The 18748-nt window shown below is 40.4% G+C and overlaps 1 protein-coding gene and 1 non-coding gene across 4 annotated transcripts in view; both read left to right on the top strand.

Moving 5' to 3' along the window:
• The first annotated feature begins 4645 nt into the window (after positions 1–4645).
• LOC101686041 (cytochrome b5 type B) overlaps positions 4646–18748 on the top strand; it is a 37822-nt gene continuing 23719 nt past the window's right edge. For 2 of the 3 annotated variants that reach the window (XM_045076237.1, XM_004744544.3), the window contains exon 1: positions 4646–4924. In XM_045076237.1, the coding sequence (XP_044932172.1) occupies positions 4763–4924 (162 nt within the window). In that variant the 5' untranslated portion in view covers positions 4646–4762. The remainder of the gene's footprint in view (positions 4925–18748) is intronic. The other variant, XM_004744543.3, reaches the window with a different exon arrangement.
• Positions 12037–12151, top strand: LOC123391096. The gene has a single exon (XR_006605721.1). It is a non-coding gene; the product is annotated as a small nucleolar RNA SNORA17 (small nucleolar RNA).

The following is an 18748-nucleotide window of genomic DNA, read 5'->3' on the forward strand; positions in this document are numbered from 1 at the left end:
ACTGAGCAAGAGCCCAATGCAGGACTCAGTCTCAGGACCCTGGGATCATGACCCTAGCTGAAGGCAAATGCGTAACCGACTGACCCACCAAGGCTCCCCTTTAGACTGAACTTTGTTTTTTTAAAGCTGCATTCTTTTTTTTTTTTTTTAAAGATTTTATTTATTTATTTGACACAGAGAGAGCAATCACAAGTAGGCAGAGCAGCAGGAAGAGAGAGGGGGAAGCAGGCTCCCCACTGAGCAGAGAGCCCTGTGTAGGGCTTAATCCCAGGACCCTGAGATCATGACCTGAGCTGAAGGCAGAGGCTTTAACCCACTGAGCCACCCAGGCACCCCAATCAGACTGAATCTGATTCAGGAAAAGATGGTGGCCTAAATGTACTGATTATTAAATTCATATTCACAATTATCACACATTAGCCAGAAAGTCTAGCTTGAAGTCCCCATCTCTGTCACTCAAAAAACTTGGTTAATATTAGGTAGCTTTCTTGATCTCCTTTTTTTCCAAATCACACATAATTGTACCAATACCATTTGATGAAAACATAATTCCCCAATGAATTATATTTATGTTTTTCTTGAAAATGGATTATCCATATCAATGTGGGTCTTTTCTGAACTTTCTATTCTGTTCCAGTGATTTGTCTATTTTTTTTTAAGATTTTATTTATTTATTTGGGGCACCTGGGGTTATGTAAGAGTATGTTCTCATTCTTAGGAGATACATAATTATTTGGGTAAAGTTGTCATGATGTCTGCAACGTGTTCTGAAATGGTTGAACATTATTCACAACAATAGCAATAATAAATAGAAATCAAATATGGAAAGATTCACAGTTTGTAAATCTAAGTTAAAAGGATATGGGAGTTCGTTGTATTATTCTTTCTTTTTTTTTTAAAAGATTTTATTTATTTATTTGACAGACAGAGATGACAAGTAGTCAGAGAGGCAGGCAGAGAGAGAGGAAGGCCCTGCCGAGCAGAGAGCCGATACAGGACTCGATCCCAGGACCCCGGTATCATGACCTGAGCCAAAGGCAGAGGCTTTAATCCACTGAACCACCCAGGCACCCTGTATTATTCTTTCAATGTACCTGTTTGAAATTCTAAAAAAAGGAATTTAAATATTACTTAAAAAACCACTTTAATGTGATCCTAATTCCACTTGCCAGGATGATGACATATTCAGTCTTAGTCATTTATGGGAGCAGTTCCTGTCCTCCTCAGGAGTTTTACATAGTTCAAAACACTCAGGAAGGGCTCTCCAGCCTTTAGGCCACATTGCTCACTTCCCAAAAGATCTTTTGTAGAGCTGACAGCCTCTGCACCGGTCTCAAGTAGTCTGCTAGCTGGGAGTCCTGGCCCAGAAGGTCCCATCTCCCTGCCTACATTATGTAGCCCTTCCCCTCTGAAGAGATACTTGGCTCTACTCTTGCCTATACTGCTCCCCTCTTTCTCCGACTCCATCCCTTTGAGGAAACTTGTGGGTTTTATGTTACTGTTACTGAAGGAATCCCAAACAACTTTTCTCTTCCCAGTCTCTGAAAACCTGCTTTTGGTATTATGGTACTCCAAATATATTTCTCTAACCCTTCCCTTTGTTGACAAGTTCTTTTATACTACAATCTTAGAGTCTTTAAAAACACGATTGGGCCCAGTTTCCGAAAGGTGGAGATAGTAAAGGAAATGCTGTGTAACTTTACTAATTTATTGCATGTGAGATAAAGACATATATGCTTCAGAAAACATTCAGGGTTTCCCGAAGTTATACACAAATCACTTGCATCAGTCATCACAGATACTTGCTGAAAATGTTCGTTTCTGCTTCTTTTACATCCAGACCCACTGGGCCTACATTTCTGGAGGTGGGGCTGGGAATCTGCATGTTTGTTTTTTTTAATTGTGTTAAAACAATGTTTTATTATTTTTCACAATTCTGTGGGCTGATTGGGCAGTTTTGCTGAGTAAGCCTGGGCTCCCTGAGTGTTCACACTGAGCTGACAAGTGGATGAAGGGGTGGGCTCAGCTGAGAGTTTAAATGGCTAGTCTTTAATCCCAGGCTTATTTCCAGCATCTTGATCTCATTCGGGGGAAGGTTCTTACCTGTGAAGATGAAACTTCACAACTTGCGCAGCATCACTTCTGCCACAATCAGTTGGTCAGAGTAAGTAATGAGGCAAGCCAAGATTTTGAGATGAAGAAGAGACTCCCCTGTTTGGACAAGAAGCAATCTGTACTTTTAAAGATCTTTATTTTTTTGAGAGGGAGAGAGAGAGAGAGAGAGAGAGAGAGGAGAGAGAGAGATCACAAGCCAGGGGAGGGGTGCGAGGGAGAGGGAGAAGCACCAATTGCCGCCACACACACACCCCTGCACCTCCCCAGCCAGCACCCTGGGATCATGACCTGAGCCAAAGGCAGCTGCTTAACTAATTGAGCCACCTAAGCAGCCCAGAATCTGTATGTATGTATATATGTATGTAAAGATTTATTTATTTATTTAAAGATTTTTATTTATTTTTTACTTATTTGACAGGGAGAGAGATCACAAGTAGGCAGAGAGGCAGGCAGAGAGAAGGGGAAGCAGGCTCCTGGCTAAGCAGAGAGCCGAAAGCAGGGCTTGATCCCAAGACCATGAGCTCATGACCTGAGCCGAAGGCAGAGGCTTAACCCAGTAAGCCACTCAGGCGCCCAAGATTTTATTAATTTATTTGACAGAGAGAGACACAGGGATAGAAGGAACACAGGGGCAGAAGGAGAGGGAGAAGCAGGTTTCCCGTTGAGCAGGGAGCCCGATGCTGGGCTTGATCCCAGGACCCTGGGATGATGACTTGAGCTGAAGGCAGTTGTTTAACCACTGAGCCACACAGGCGCCCCTAGAGTCTGTATTTTTTTTAGAGTTTGTATTTCTAAAACAGCCTCCTCAGGTGCGGTTAATTGTGAATTATTCATTTAATGAGTATGCTTTCAGAGCTGTGTCCCATTACATTTGGAACAAATCTCTATTTCTAGAATTTAAATGTATATGTATGTAAACGTTTTTGGTTTAGAAGGCTTCTTTCTTTCTTTCTTTCTTTCTTTTAAGATTTTATTTATTTGAGAGAGACAGGGGGAGGGGCAGGGGAGAGGCAAAAGCAAGCTCCCCATTGAGCAGGGAGCTCCGTGTGGGGCTTGATCCCAGGACCCTGAGATCATGACCTGAGCTGAAGGCAGACAGAGGTGCCCTCAGAACGTTTATTTCTTATGTTACTTTTCTATCACCAAGCCTACCACAGTACTTGTGACATAGGAAATGTTCAGTAAATATCTCTGAAATGAATTTAAGTCTTTGAATCTAGTTTGTGGAAAATCCTAAGAATCATATGGGATTTCTCTCATATTTTTCAGTCTCAATTGGGAGGTAAGATATGGTAACTTAAGATTTACAGATACAGGGGGTTTCCTGAAATAGTAATATGCTTAGGTGCTGTAGGGGATGGGACCATGGAGGCTGGAATGCCAGCAGAGTTTTTGAAAAAGAATTTCAGGATGAGCTTGAAAGTGAGTAGGCACTGGAAGGAAGAGAGTTGGTGTCCTTGGTATGGTATGATCACAGAAGTGGTTTTTATTAACAGCAGGTTTAGGAGTCAGTGGCTGGTACACAAGTATTATAAAAGGAATGGTGGAAAATATTAGTAAAAGGGGTTGATGATGGATTGTGGAGCGTCTGGGAGAGTGACAGGATGAAAAGGGCATTACATGTCAATTTGTCAGTTGTAATGGCAGTTAAAAATGAGGAGCTTACAACACTGCATATCAACCAAGCTTGGAATCCCTAAATGCTGGGATCCCTAGATGGGAATAGTTGAGGTGAATTTTATTTTAGAACACTAAGAAACGAGAATAGCATAGCTCTGTTCTGATCACCAAATAATTCGTTCAAAAATCAGATCCCCCTTTCCCAACTTTGAGATATAACTGAATCAGATACTAAGTAGTGGCAAAAACTTGGGAAACTACCTGTCAATGGCCTAGGCGAATTACGACCCCCTGCCCCCCCCCCGCCCCTTTTTTTAGCACCACTGTCATTCGTGCCTGATTACTGTGTGCCTAGCGCTGTGGAGATACACGTTCTCATTTAATTGATCAAACAAGGTTATCTCGCCCATTATACTGGTGAGGAAAATGAGACTTAGACGTTTGAGTCGTCCGGTCACAGCCTGAAGGTTGCAAAAAAAAAAAAAAAAAAAAAAAAAGGTTTAAACCCGGGCTCGAATACGGGCTGCACGTGAGGTGGGGGAAAGAAGCTTCGCGCGGAGAGGTCACGGCGAAGGGAAGGGAAAAGAAGGAAAACGGGAAAATGGAGACTCGGCCCTCACTTCCAAAGACTCCGCAGGCCGCTACACTAAGTAAAAGGGAAACCTCTCTTGTGTAACCGCTGTCAACCCGTCTCCATTAGGCCTTTTTCCAAAATCACGGTACCTGGTTGGTGAGATTGGAGGGATAGACGATCCTGATTGGTTAGTTGGACCTCGAACCAGGCCTACGCCCCAAGGATTGGGCGGAAAGGGGGGGGCGGGACTTAAATCTGAATCCGTTATTTCATTGGTAAGAAGAAAAACGAACCAGGAACTACTCGGAAGCGTGATTGGCGGTTGCCAGGATCCCTCCGACGACCGTAAGGGCCTTAGTTACGGAAGCCGGGGAGGACTGAACAGTAGGTGCACCTCGAGGAAGTTAACCTCGGAAACCCGGTTAGTGGTAGAGAAGAGCTAATTCAGGCCCAATGGCGACTGTGGAAGCAAGCGACAGCGATGGGAAAAGGCAAGGGGTCGAGAACTCCGTTACCTATTATCGATTGGAGGAAGTGGCGAAGCGCAACTCCATGAAGGAGATCTGGCTGGTGATCCACGGGCGAGTCTACGATATCACCCGTTTCCTCAACGAGGTGGGGCCCGGGAGGTGGGCGGCCCTTGGGAGCTGCACGGGTGAGGGGTGGTCCGGACCGGAAAAGTGGCAGGGTGTGTGTAGGAGGGAAGTGAAGCCCGTCTGAGGGCGATAAGGCGAACGGAAGGGACCACAGCTCCCCTAGACGGGAACAGAGGGGCCTTAGTTCTGCATGCATTTCTAACCAGCACTAAATTCTGGAGCCTTCAATAATGCCATGTATTGCATCTCTTATATTAAATACTTAACTGTTTGCCAGGTCAAACTTTGAAGCCATCATTAAGACGTCATTATCCCCATTTTACAGAAAGGGAAACTGAGCCTCAGGGACTGAGGACTCTCAAGGTCACACGCTTAACAGCCTATAACCATTCCACTCTTATGTTTCAAGGGCTCTGAACCTGTGCTCTTCCCACTGCGCCCTCTGAAGTAATTCATTTCAGGTTTTCCTGTGAAGAAACAGATTTTTTACCCTCTGATTATGCTACCTTTATTTTCTATTAATTTGAGTTGACCTTGAGGCCAGAAGGTCATGAGTTAACTTTTATAGTCCTTGATTCACCCTCTTTGTTAAATCTTCAAACCTGTTGCATTAGATCTCATTGTGAAAGTTCTTGAAACCATGGTGCAATTGAGTGTTGTTATTTATTTTTTTTTAATTTAAGGAAACAGGATAGACTTTTGTCTAAGCATAGTGAGGTGTACTTTACATACAGAAATTGTGCCCAATTAAAATGTACAGTTTAGTGAGTTTTGATAGATGTATTCATCCACATAATCACACTCCCTTTTAAGACAGAGGATTTCCATCACCCTAAAAAGTTCCCTCTTGCTTCTTGACAGTCCACAAACCCTAATCCATGAGACTTTGAGGTATTTATGTATATACACATATTAACACATATTTTTTTTGGTGTGTATCATTTTGAGTAATAAAATCTTGGGGTGAATTCCTTGGAAATTCCTGCACAGTATAACCTTGTAACTGAGAAAAACTTAATTTTTGTTAGTTCTTTCCGTGAATCAAATATACTAGTAAGATATTTTTTCTATATTCAGATTCATAAATCTATAAAAAAAATTTTGAAATGTAAAGTTTCCCAAAAGGATATTGTTTTTAATAAACCTTAATGGCCAGTAAATTAACATCTTAGAATTTAGTAACTTGTATTTGAATGGGGTATGGCCTTTTATGCTTTTAAAGGGTACTTTAAAAGAACTTTCTCATTATTTCATCCATGGATAACTAGTTGAGAGTGACTTGGGTGTAGTAATCCTTATGTTAACAGAATGAGAAACAAGTTCGCAGAGATTTTGATTGATGAGTGGCCGAATCTGATTTCGCTAGATCCCTTGATTTCTCTTGTGTACATAGCATTACTTCTGAATTCTACCCTTAGCTTAGTCCTTTGGTGTATGCCTCATGGTAAGTTAAAGTTGTGGGTTGTAGCCTGTTAAAGCATAGTTCATAGGGGTAGGTAATGATGTTTTTCACTTGTGGTTTCATTTCCCCCCAATTTCTTCTTGATTGATTTAGAATACCTAATGAACTTGGATGGAACACTCAGTGCTGTCGTGGACCTTAGTTCAATCTTGAGTAGTGGTTGCTAACCCGGTTCACAATGTTGGTAGAGACAGAGACCTCACAGGTATGCCAGAGCCGCCCACGAATCTTGAGCCACAGCTCTTTACCTGCAGTTAGCTCTTCTTACTTACCTGTTCTAGTCTCTCTGTTCCTATATTCTTGTTCATTCCAAGGCTATTCATTCATTGACTTGTTCATTCAGATATTTATCTGAATTGTCTGTGATATAATCTGAAGTGTCTGTTAGGTGTCTGATACTGTTCTAGGTGCTTAGAATAAAGCAGTGAATATGCTGTATTTATGCCTTCTGGAGATGAATGTGCGGGGAGTGGACAATAAGCCAAAAGTAACTATAATATATGCTATGTTACATAGTGGTAGGTTCTAAGAAGAAAAATAAAGTAGAGAAGAGAACTGTAGATGTATATGGGGTGAGGGTGTAAGGGTAAGGGGTTGAAATTTTAGGTATGATGCCCAGAGTGTTTTTTATTAAGATGACTAGACTAAAGGCCAGAAGGAAGTTAATGGAGCTAGCCATGTGGTTATCTGCGGGAAGAGCATGACTGTCAGAGGGAGCAGGTTCGAAGGCCTTGAGGCGGGAGTATGTCTGGTGGTGTTGGAGGACAAGGGAGGCCGGAGTGGCTGGGTAGTAGGAGAGGAGGTGAACATGATTAGGCGAGGGCAGATCCAGTACCGCTTTGCAGGTTGTAGGAAGGATTTTGACTTTGTATGGGCTAGGAACGAACCTACACTGGAGCAGGGGAGTGTTGTGATGTGGCTTCATGGTTTAATGGTATCACTCTGACTGCCTGATTTAGAAGACTGGAGAAGGGCAAAGAGAATTGAGGAGCCCAAGTAGGAGGCTGTTGTAGATGGGGTCAGAGGTGGCGGTGGCTTGGACCAGGCTGGTGGCAATGAGGGGTGGTGAGAGCTCTCAGATTTTGGATGTGTGGGGTTTTTGTTGTTGTTGCTATTGTTTTTTAAGGTTTGCTTATTTTGTCAGGTTGGGGGTGGGAATGGCAGGGGGAGCAGGCAAGAGAGTCTTAAGCGGAGGATTCCATCTCTTAAATCACGACATGAGCCAAAACCAAGAGTTTGTCCCTTAACTAGCTGGGCCACCCAGGCGCCCCTGGATGTGTTGTGATGGTAGAGGCAATTGGATTTAATGATGCATTAGATTTGAAGAGTGGGAGAAGTCGTCAAAAATGGCACCAAGGTTTTTGGCCTGTAGGTCAGGAAGAGTAGAATTGGTATTAGATGAGATGGGAGACCTCTGCCAGTTCTCATTCTTTCTTTACAATCTGAAATCACTTTGGGGTTCATCCTTAGAAAGGGGTTCCTAATCTGAAAAATCCTGTGTCTGTAGGTTGCCTTTTTTTTTTTTTTTAATGAATGTGGTTATGATATTATTCAGGAGTTTGAGTATGATAATTTTGAATTGGTAAGGTAATTGGATTACTTTTCCCCTAACATTAATTTTGCATTTTTGAATTAGTAGTACTGGTTTAATTTATTGAAATCGTGAATGATAAACCAAACCTTGCAGCAGTACACATCATTCATCATCGTCTTTGCACTTTTAGTAATATAGAAAGAGCACCTAAAAATGGTTATGCTGCTATGACAATGACTAGAAGATAACAAAGTACAGCTCCCTTAGCAAGGGTAGGTATGATTTTATGAGCCTTTGTTTCAGTTAATACTCTAATTTTCTTACTGTGTATCACAAGTCAGAGAAGTTTGGAAGCCATTATCTTATGTATAAATAACCGTTTCTAAAAAGAATAGCTTAAATACCACATTGTGATATTTTAAAGTTTTCTAGGTTTTTAAAAAAATTTTTTTAAAATTAACATATAATGTATTGTTAGCCCCAGGGGTACTGTGAATCAGGCTTACACACTTCCCCAGCATTCACCATAGCACATACCCTCCCCCAACATCCATAACCCAATTCTGGGTATTTTTTAAGTGGCTATGGGCATAAGTGGGAATATTACTATAAGGCTTGCCTCACAAATGAGATAGCATTCAACAGGCATTCCTTAGCTGTTACCAGGTGCAATGGTAGTAGGCCCTGGTGGCAAATAAAAATATGGTCCTGTCCTCTTGAGCCTGCTCTTTGAGGAAAGACCATAGAAAACAGAAGTAGAAAGATGCTCAATGAAGGTGCTTTCTGCAAAGGAAGCAAATAGGAATTGAGAAAGAAAAAATCAGTGTTTAATTTTTTTTTAATTAAGTAAAATTCTACTCCCAGTCTGGGGCTTGATCTCACAACCCTGAGATCAAGAGTCGTATGCTGTACCAACTGAGCCAGCCAGGCATTCCAGAAGACTGACTTTATTAAAAGTGATCTGGGGGCGCCTGGGGGGCTGAGTGGGTTAAAGCCTCTGCTTTTGGCTCAGGTTATGATCCCGGGGTCCTGGGATCGAGCCCCGCATTGGGCTCTATGCTCGGCAGGGAGCCTGCTTCCTCCTCTCTCTGCCTATAAATAAATAAAATCTTTAAAAAAAGTGTGACCTGGAAAGCTGTGGGATGACTTTTAATAGAGCTGAGGTGAAGAAGCTGGCTTCAGGAAGAGAAAAGTACATTCTGAAGCATTTGCAGAGTGAAGCAAGAGTTTGGCCCATCAGTGGGACTGAAAGCAGCTGTGGCAGTGGTATAGCCAGTCAAGATCCAAGAATGGCAAGAGAGCTTGGTGGGACCCAGGTCAGGCAAGGGAGGGTAGGTAGTATGGATTTGATCCTAAATGTATTGGAAAACCATTGAAGCCTAAGATGGAAGTGACATTGAAGCACTTTGCTTTTCCAGTAGATTATTTTCGGCTAGGAGTCAAGAATAGGTTGGAGGGAAAATCGATACAGAATGGAAGAAAGTAAAACTCTTATCTATCCCAAGGATTTGTTTGAATCTTTCTGCATCTTTCGTGTATATACCAGTATATACAAATGTGTACAAATAAATATGTAAAAAGAATTGTAGTATTCCTTTTTTTTTTAAGTTTTTTTTTTTTTTTTAAGTAATCACAATATGAGGCTTGAACTTACAATGCAGATCAAGAGTTGTAGGCTCCTCTGACTGAGCCAGTGAGGGACACCAATCATAGTATTCCTTAATTGAATTATAGTATCTATTCATTGATTTGTTTTAGTAGTACAAATAGTGTTCACTGGTACTTATTATTCTGAGTGTTTTACCTGTAATTTTTCTTTTAACTTCTAATAGCCCATTCCTTTACTTTTTAAGATTTATTTTTTGACTTCGGGGTGGGGTGCAGTGGGAGAGGGGAGAGAATCTCAAGCAGATTTCCCATCTTGGGTATTGATCCCGAGACCCTGAGATCGTAACCTGAGCTGAAATCAAGAGGCAACCCACTGAGCTACCCAGGTGCCCCTATTTCTAACACTGTAGAACAACGGTATCACTTTTTTGTGTCTAGTGTCTTTGGCATCACGTATCTTAGATTTATCTTTGTTTTTTCCTATGTATCAGCAGTTTATACACCCAGCGGTATGGGGTTTTCCAGTTCTCCCCACCCTCCTTGACACGCAGTGTCGGTCATTGTTCTTTGAACCAATCTAAAGGTTATGTGCTGTGCTGGCATATAATTTATGGTTTTAACTTACATATCCTTGATGATGAATGATAACTGGGTATCATCATGGTATGATTGGCCATTTGTATGGATTTTCGTTAAGTGTCTGTTTTATCTTGGCCATTTATAATTGAATCGTTTTCTTGAATATATTCAAGGATATATTCTTGAATATATTCTTCATATATTCTATTTTTATTTATTTATTTATTTATATTTTTTAAAGATTTTATTTATCTACTTGACAGACAGAGACCACAGTAGGCAGAGAGGCAGCCAGGGAGAAGGAAGCAGGCTCCCCACTGAGCAGAGAGCCAGATGTGGGGCTTGATCCCAGGACCTTGGGATCATGACCTGAGACGAAGGCAGAGGCTTTAACCCACTGAGCCACCCGGGTGCCCCTTTTCATATATTCTAGATACAATTCCTTTCAGATGCAGTTGACCCATGAATGGCAGGTTTGAACTGCACAGGTCCATTTATACATGGATTTTTTTTTTCCAACATAGTATTTTTTCTTCCTTATGATCTTCTTACCTTTTTTTTAAGTAGGCTCCATGCCCAATGTGGAATTCATGACCCTGAGATCAAGAGTCAAATGTTCTACCAACTGACCCAGCCAGGCACTCCATGATCTTCTTAATAACATTTTCTTTTCTCTAGCTTACTTCATTCTAAGAACACGTGTAATACATATAACATGTAAAATATATGTTAATTGACTATTTTATTGGTAAGGCTTCTGGTAAGCAGGACACTAATAGTAGTTAGGTATTTGGTGAGTCCAAAAATATATACAGATACTCAGCTATGTGTAGAGGATGGGGTTCAATAGCACTCCAACCCCCACATAACTTAAGGGTCAACCTTATATGTATCGTGATTTATTTCTCCCAGTCTTTTGCCTTTTCATTTTCTTAATAGTGATTTGTTTTTAGATTTTTTATATTGGGCGCCTGGGTAGTTTGTTTGGTTAACTGTCTGCCTTCGGCTCAGTTAGTGATCGCAGGGTCCTGGGATCCAGTCCCAAGTTGGGTTCCCTGCTCGGCAGGGACTCTGCTTCTCCCTCTGCCCTCCTCCCACTTGTTCCTCAATCTCTTTCTAAATAAATAAATAAAAATCTTTTTTAAAAATTTTATTTATGTAGGGAGAGAAAGAGCATGCTCATGAATGGGGGAAGTGGCAGAGGGAGAGAGAATCCCAGGCACACTGTCCTGAGCCCAGAGCCTGAGTCAGGGCTCAGTCCTCTGACCTAAGATCAGTACCTGAGCCTAAATCACGAGTTGGCCACTTAACCTGATACCCACACAGGAGCCACACTTAGTGGTGTATTTTAAAGAAAATTTGGGAGACGCCTGGGTGGCTCAGTTGGTGAAGCGAGGGCCTTCCGGTCGGGTCATGATCCTGGGGTCCTGGATCGAGTCCCGCATCAGGCGCCCTGCTTACCAGGGAGCCTGCTTGTTCCTCTGCCTGCCATTTTCCTGCTTGTGCTCTCTTTCTCCTCCTCTCTGGCAAATAAATCTTAAAATGAAATTTAAAAAAATATATATAAAGAAAATCTGGTTCCTCGCATAGGTGAAATATAATTGTAATGTCTGGGTACTGGCTTTGGGGTCCAAATATCTGGTTCAGTTTACTGTTTCACCACCTAGTAGTTGTATAACCTTGGGCAAATAGCTCTGTCAGGGCCTTTCCCATCTATAAAATAGAGATACTTGTATGTACTCCACAGAGTTGTTACGACAGTTGATATAAATAATGCATATAAAGTCTTGTGGTACCTGGCATAAAGAGCTCAGTAAGTGTTAGGGGCCACTGAATGTTTGATGAAGTTATTTTTATTAGTAATAAAACTTACTTGTTCCCTGTAGCATCTTTTGAGTGCTTAAGTGACAGGTGCTCTGAAGATGTAAAGGTGAATTGGATGTCTTGGGCTTGTGAGGGAGAATGAGCTCTGTTCACAAGTTATTATCATGCAAGAAAGAACACAGGCTGTGTTTGATATCAGGGTACTGATGGTACCCCTGAAATCTTCAGAGCCTGACTAATAACAGTCCTTACTCATTTCTCTAAGGCTGGTGAAAAGAAAGTATAATTTGATTGTCATCTAGCTTGTGAAATTAACAAATCTATAGGAAGAATACTTTTTTAAATAAAGATTTTATTTATTTATTTCAGAGAGATTACCAGTACAAGCAGGGGGAGGGGCAGAGGGAGCAGGGAACCCAACACAGGGTTCCATCCCAGGGCCCCAGGATCATGAACTGAGCAAAAGGCAGATGCTTAACCAACTGAGCCACCCAGGAGCCCCAAGAATACTTTCTTTTCTTGAGTAGTTGTAAGTAGTTAGTCCTAGGGAAAGCTAGAAATAAAATGAGGGAAAATTTAACCTCCAGTACTGTCCAGGTGAGATCCTCTGATAACCAAATTGACTTTCATTTATTTGTTTTGCATTTGGGCATGAGATGGGGTTGGGGGCGGCGAATGGGACAGAAGGAGGGCAGACTGAGCTCTCTCTGTAGATCTCACTATGTTCCAAGCATACTGTGTTCTAGAATACAGCCATGAAAAAATCAACCACGGTCGATGTTCTAATGGAGCTTATAGTCTAGCAGGTTAATGTCTAATAAATAATGACGGTTGTCATAAATGAATACTATGAAGGTACCTAAGGAATTGTGAAAATCTATGGTAGTGGGATTTAATCTGGTGGGGATGAGTTATGATTGGACCTGAAGACCTGAGATTTCATCCCTGGGCAGGGATGTCTGACTGCCCAGGTTACGCCCTTTCTGGCAGCGCTCATGTTAGCCTCTCCTAGATGACACCACTACTTTACTGGGCTCTTAAAGCGAATGCGAATGAAAACGTGTGGACCCCCATGGTTTCCTCCTGTTCACCACTCAGGTGTGTCATCTTTCTCTGCCCTGTCAGACTGTTGTTTCGAAAGTAGTTTTTGCCCTGTCCAGAATTTTAATCTCTATATCTCATTTTGATGAGATATTCTGCCTGTTAGGGTAGCGGTTCTTCTCATCACCCAGCTTAATTTTGCAGCTTCCAAATCTGAATGTTTCTAGATTTTATTTTCTAAGCCTAGTGGTCTTTAGCATATCCTTATTGCTGCATTTTTATTACATCATTATGGGATTTCCACTCATAGAGAATTTGTGTAATTTCTTCCCATTATGATTTTTATTCCCTGTCCTTTGCATTCTCTTCTTTTCTGCCCTCTGACCCCTGTCCTTTGCATAAAATTAGTAATCTGAAAGTATATTTTCTGTTAGTAATTTGCCCTCTTTCTTTACTGTATTAAAACACAATTTTCTTTTCTTTTTTTTTTCCAAAAAATTTGTAAAAGATTTTATTTATTTATTTGACAGACAGAGATCACAAGTAGGCAGAGAGGCAGGCACAGCAGGCACAGCAGAGAGCCTGATGCGGACCGGGCTGGGATCAAGCCCTGAGCCGAAGGTAGAGGCTTTAACCCACTGAGCCACCCAGGCACCCCTCTTCTTCTTTTCAATAATACTTAGTAAATGAACTTAAGAAAGAACCAAAAGGCTTCCTCCCTACCACATAGGCTTTGGACAGATGAACTGTCTGAAATCCTTCACTAGGGGACATCACAAAATTTCCTTTGTATCTTAGAAGTATTTCACTTGATTATTGCTGGACTGAGAGAGAAATGAATGGATCACAGTCATTGTTTTGTCCCTTTTGAAAGTTTAAATTTTGGTTGTAGTGTCATTTATTTAAAACATTTTCTTTGTAACATTGTGTAACTACTTACATAATAAAAGCGAGGACAAAAGGTCCATTAGTCTTAAAACATAAAGGCTATCCAAGTCAAAATAAATTTTTGGTAAATGCATACGAGATTTAAAAGCAGAGCAAGTCCTAGAAAAAGTGGGAGATTTTTCTGTTAGATTTACTGAATAAAAAGGGGGAGAAATTTATGATTTTCCAATAGATTTGAATAGTGTAGGGCCTCTATGTAGATTATTCAGGTTAACCCCTGAAAGAAACTCTTAATGGTCTCATTTGTTTTGTTTTGCTCTGATTCAGACAAAAGTAAGTTTTTGGCTAATATTAATTGTAGGCATATATAACCTAGTTTTGTTATTTTTTATTTGGTAAAACATATAAACAGAATTTTTCATTTAATCAGTTGTACACTTAAGTGGCATTAATTTCATTCACAGTATTGTACAACCAATCAAGACTGATAACTGTTTATAAACTTCTTCATCACTTCAAGCAGAACTTTGTTACCGCTAGGCAATAACTACCCCCTCATCACTCTTCCTCTGATAACTTCTAGTCTGCTTTGTCTCTTTAGAATTGCTTAATTCTGGGTACCTCGAGTAGATGGCACCATAAAATATTGGTCCTTTGGTGTCTGGCTCGTTTCACTCAACATGTTTTGGTTTTTAAAATTTTTACTGTGGTAAAATATGCATAACATGAAATTGATTATTTCAACCATGTTTAATTGTACAATTCTGTGGCATTAAGTTCATGCATGTCATTGTGTAACTCTCACCACCATTAATCTCCAGAAGTTTTTTGTCCTCCCAAAGTGAAACTGTAGCCATTAAATAATAACTCCATTGCCCCCACCCCCAGCCCCTAGTAGTCACTGTTCGATTTTTCTGTCTTTATGAATTTGACTATTCTTGGTACCACATATAAATTGAATAATTTGATATTTGCCCTTTTGTATCTAGCTTGTTTCACTTAATATAATGTCTTCAGTGTTCATCCATGTTGTAGCATGTGTCAGAATTTCTTTTTAAGGCTGAATAACATTCCACTATATGTATATATACTGCATTCTATTTGTCCATTCAGCCATACATCAATGGACACTTGGATTGTTTCCATCTTTTAGCTATTTGTGAACAATACTGCAGTGAGCATTGGCATACAAGTATCTATCAGAGTGCTTGTTTTCAGTTCATTTGGATATACTGCAGAGTGGAATTGCTCAGTCATACAGCTATACTGTGTTTTTTGTGGAACTCTAAACTGTTTTCCACAGCAGCATTTTACATTTCCACAGGGAGTGAATGAGGGTTCCAGTTTTCCCACACTGTATCCAACACTTACTGTTTTTTTACTTATAGCCATCCTAGCCAGGTGTAAACTGGTACCTCACTGTGGTTTGACTTGTATTTGCCTAATGACTAAATAAATGTTCATGTATTGACTGGTCCTCTGTGTATCTTCTTTGGAGAACTATCTAATCAAGTTCTTTGCCCATTTTTCAATTGAATTGTTTGTCTTTTTGCTTTAAAGTTGGATTTCTTTGTATATATCAATCCTCTATTAATTATTGGATTTGCAGATATTTTTCTCCCATTCTGTAGCTTTTCATTTCACTTTCTTGATAATGCCCTTTGATGTACAGAAGTTTTTAATTTTGAGAGTTAAGTCCCTCCTCATCCATAATTACTTTAAATGTAAATGGATTAAATTCCTTTTAAAAAAGATTATTTGAGAAAAAGTGCACATGCATGTGCACAAGTGGGGTTAGGGACACAGGATAAGGGAGGGAGAGAATTGCAAGCCCCTGACATCACAACCTGAGCCAAAACCAAGAGTCAAAGTTTCAACTAATTGAGGCATACTGGAGCCTCTAAATGGATTTAATTCCTAAGTAAAAAGACAGAGGTTGACAGAATGAATTAAAAATACAGGATCTCACAAGATGCTATCTATAGGAGACTCACCTTAGGGTTTTGTTTTTGTTTTTTTAAAGATTTTATTTAATTATTTGACAGAGTACAAAGCAGAAGGGAGTGGTGGGCAGGGGGAAGGGAGAAGCAGACTCGAGCATTTTTTTGAGCATTTTTTCGTGTGTCTTTGGCCATTTGGTTTTTTGTTTTCTTTTGTTTTTGTTTTGTTTTTTGGGGTGGGGGGAGAAATCTGTTCTTGTCTTCTGTCCATTTCTTGATTGGATTATTTGTCCTTTAAGTTGATAAGTTTTTAATAGATTTTGGATACCAGCCCTTTATCTGATAAGACATTTGCAAATATCTTCTCCCATTCTTTCAGTTGTCTTTTGGTTTTACTGACTGTTTGCTTTGCTGTGGGAAAGCTTTTTATCTTGATGAAGTCCCTATAGTTCATTTTTGCCTTTGTTTTCTTTGCCTTTGGAGATATATTTAGCAAGAATTTGCTGCAGCTGAGGTCACAGAGGTTGCTGCCTGTGTTCTCCTCCAGGATTTTGGTGGATTCCCGTCTCACAGTTAGGTCTTTCATCCATTTTGAGTCTATTTTTGTGTATGGTATAAGGAAATGGTCCGGTTTCATTCTTCTGCATGTGGCCTCATTTTGGTTTTATTTGCATTTCCCCAGTGACTACTTATGTTAAGCATCTTTTCATATTCTTGCTGGCCATCTGTAGATCATCTTCAGAGAAACGTCTACTTAAGTCCTTTGCCTGTTTTTTAATCACACTGTTCAATGTTTTCATTGTTGAATTTTAGGAGTTCTTTATGTATTCTGGATATTAACCCCTTTTGATTTATGTATCTTTTCTCTCATTTTGTAGGTGGTTTTTTCAGTTTGGTGGTCGTGTCCTTTGGTGCATAAAAAATTTTAAGTTTGATGTACTCCCATTTGTCAATTTTTATTTTTGTTGCCTATGCTTTTGGTATCATATTCAGTAAAGCATTATCAAATCCAGTGTCCTAAAGCTTTTCTTCTAGGAGTTTTATAGTTTTGGGTTGAATATTTAGTTCTTTAATCCATTTTCAGCTAACGTTTATCTCTTGTTATAAGGGTCCATCTTGTCTGTGTTATAAGGGTCCATCTTCATTCTTTTGTATGTGGATATCCAGTTTTTCCCATAATTTATTGAAGAGACTGCCTTTTCCCTATTGAGAGTGGCTCTGGCATCCCTTGTCGAAGATCATTTGACTGTATATACAAGGGTAGTTGTATATGTGATATTTTGGAAATTATTTTCCCATTAATTATAAATTCCTGAGATTTAGTCATATGACCTCACTCTAGTAAGCGAACACATTTGGGTAACCACCATTTGGAGTCTAGAACTAAACAGCATGTGGGGCTCCCAGGTGACTCAGTTAACTAAGCATCTGTCTTTGGCTCAGGTCATGATCCTAGGGTCCTGGGATTGAGCCCTGTGTTGGGCTCCCTGCTCAGTAGGGTGTCTGCTTCTCCCTCTGCATCCCTCCTCTGCCACCCTGCTCTTGTGTTCTCTCTTTTAAATGAATAAATAAAATCTTTAAAGAACTGTATACACTTCTTGTGCCCCCTAATCACTGCTTTCTTCTTCATCCCTGGAGGTACCCACTCTATTGACTTTTTAATCCTGTAGATTTGTTTTGTTTTTGAACTTTTTACAAAGGAGAGAGTCACAGGTTTTTTGTTTGTTTTATTTTCTTGTTAGAGAGCAAGAGAGAGAGAGTGCGCAGGCACCTGCGCAAGTGGTGGGGAGGGAGGGAGAAGGAGAAGCAGACTCCCTGCTGAGCAGGGAGCTCCATCCCAGGACCCTGAAATCCTGACCTAAACAAAGGCAGTTGCCTAACTGACTGAGCCACTAGGCGCCCTGAGAGTGTCACTGTATATTGTTTTATTTCTAGTGTTTTTTGTACACCATTTGTATTCTTTCGTGTTGTGGATATTGGTTATGTCAGTGGTTTTGTCTTTTTCATTACTGATTAGGATTCTGTTGTAGGATTATATGGATTTATTTGTACTCTGCTTATGGTCATTGGATTTTCTTTTTTCTTTCTTTCTTTTTTTTTTTCTTTTTAATTTTAGAGAGTGAGCGCATGCAGGGGAGAATGGCAGAGGGAGAGGGACAGAAAGAATCTCAAGTAGTCTCTCTGCTGAGTGCAGAGCCTGATGTGGGGCTCCATCTCGTGACCCTGAGATCATGACGTGAGCTAAAATCAAGAGTCCAACAGTTAATGTACTGCACCACCCAGGCAGCCCAGGCATTGGGTATTCAGGTTTAGGGTCATAACAGATAGTGCTGCTATGATCATTTGTGTGTGTATACAAGTTCATATATCTATACACCTTTCTTTTGGGTATATACTTAGGGAATTCAATGTGATTTTTTAATTAAAAGTTTTATTGAAATAATTGTAGATTCATATGTACGTAAAAAATAATAGATCCCTTGTATCTTCTACCCATTTCCCCCAGTGATAACATTTTGTAAAACTGTAGTACAGGGGCGCCTGGGATAGCCCCTCATTGGGCTCCCTGCTCATTGATGAGTCTGCTTCTCCCTCTCCCTCAGCCCCTCCTTCCCTAACTATGTGTGCTCATGCACACTTTTTCTCTCAAATAAGTAAATCAAGTATTTAAAATAAACAACTGTAGTACAGTACCACAACCAGGATATTGACATTAATTGGATCCCCAGATCTTATTCTGACCTCCCCAGTTCTACTTCTATAAAATTGATTTGCCTTTTAAAGAGAAAACAAAGTGGTTTAATTTGTAGAGTCAAGAGTCATCCACTTTTGATTACAGTACTCAACATGCAAATTACATTCACTTCTTGATTCAGGAATGGCACCCTGCCACTTCCCCAGGACATTTAATCCAGACAGTTATTTCTGGGCAGCTTTTCTCTATATTTCTGGCAGCACTTGCCCTCT

Source organism: Mustela putorius, unplaced genomic scaffold, assembly GCF_011764305.1.
Source record: "Mustela putorius furo isolate JIRA1106 unplaced genomic scaffold, ASM1176430v1.1 tig00000174_pilon_pilon_pilon, whole genome shotgun sequence".
NCBI classification, from domain to species: Eukaryota; Metazoa; Chordata; class Mammalia; order Carnivora; family Mustelidae; genus Mustela; species Mustela putorius.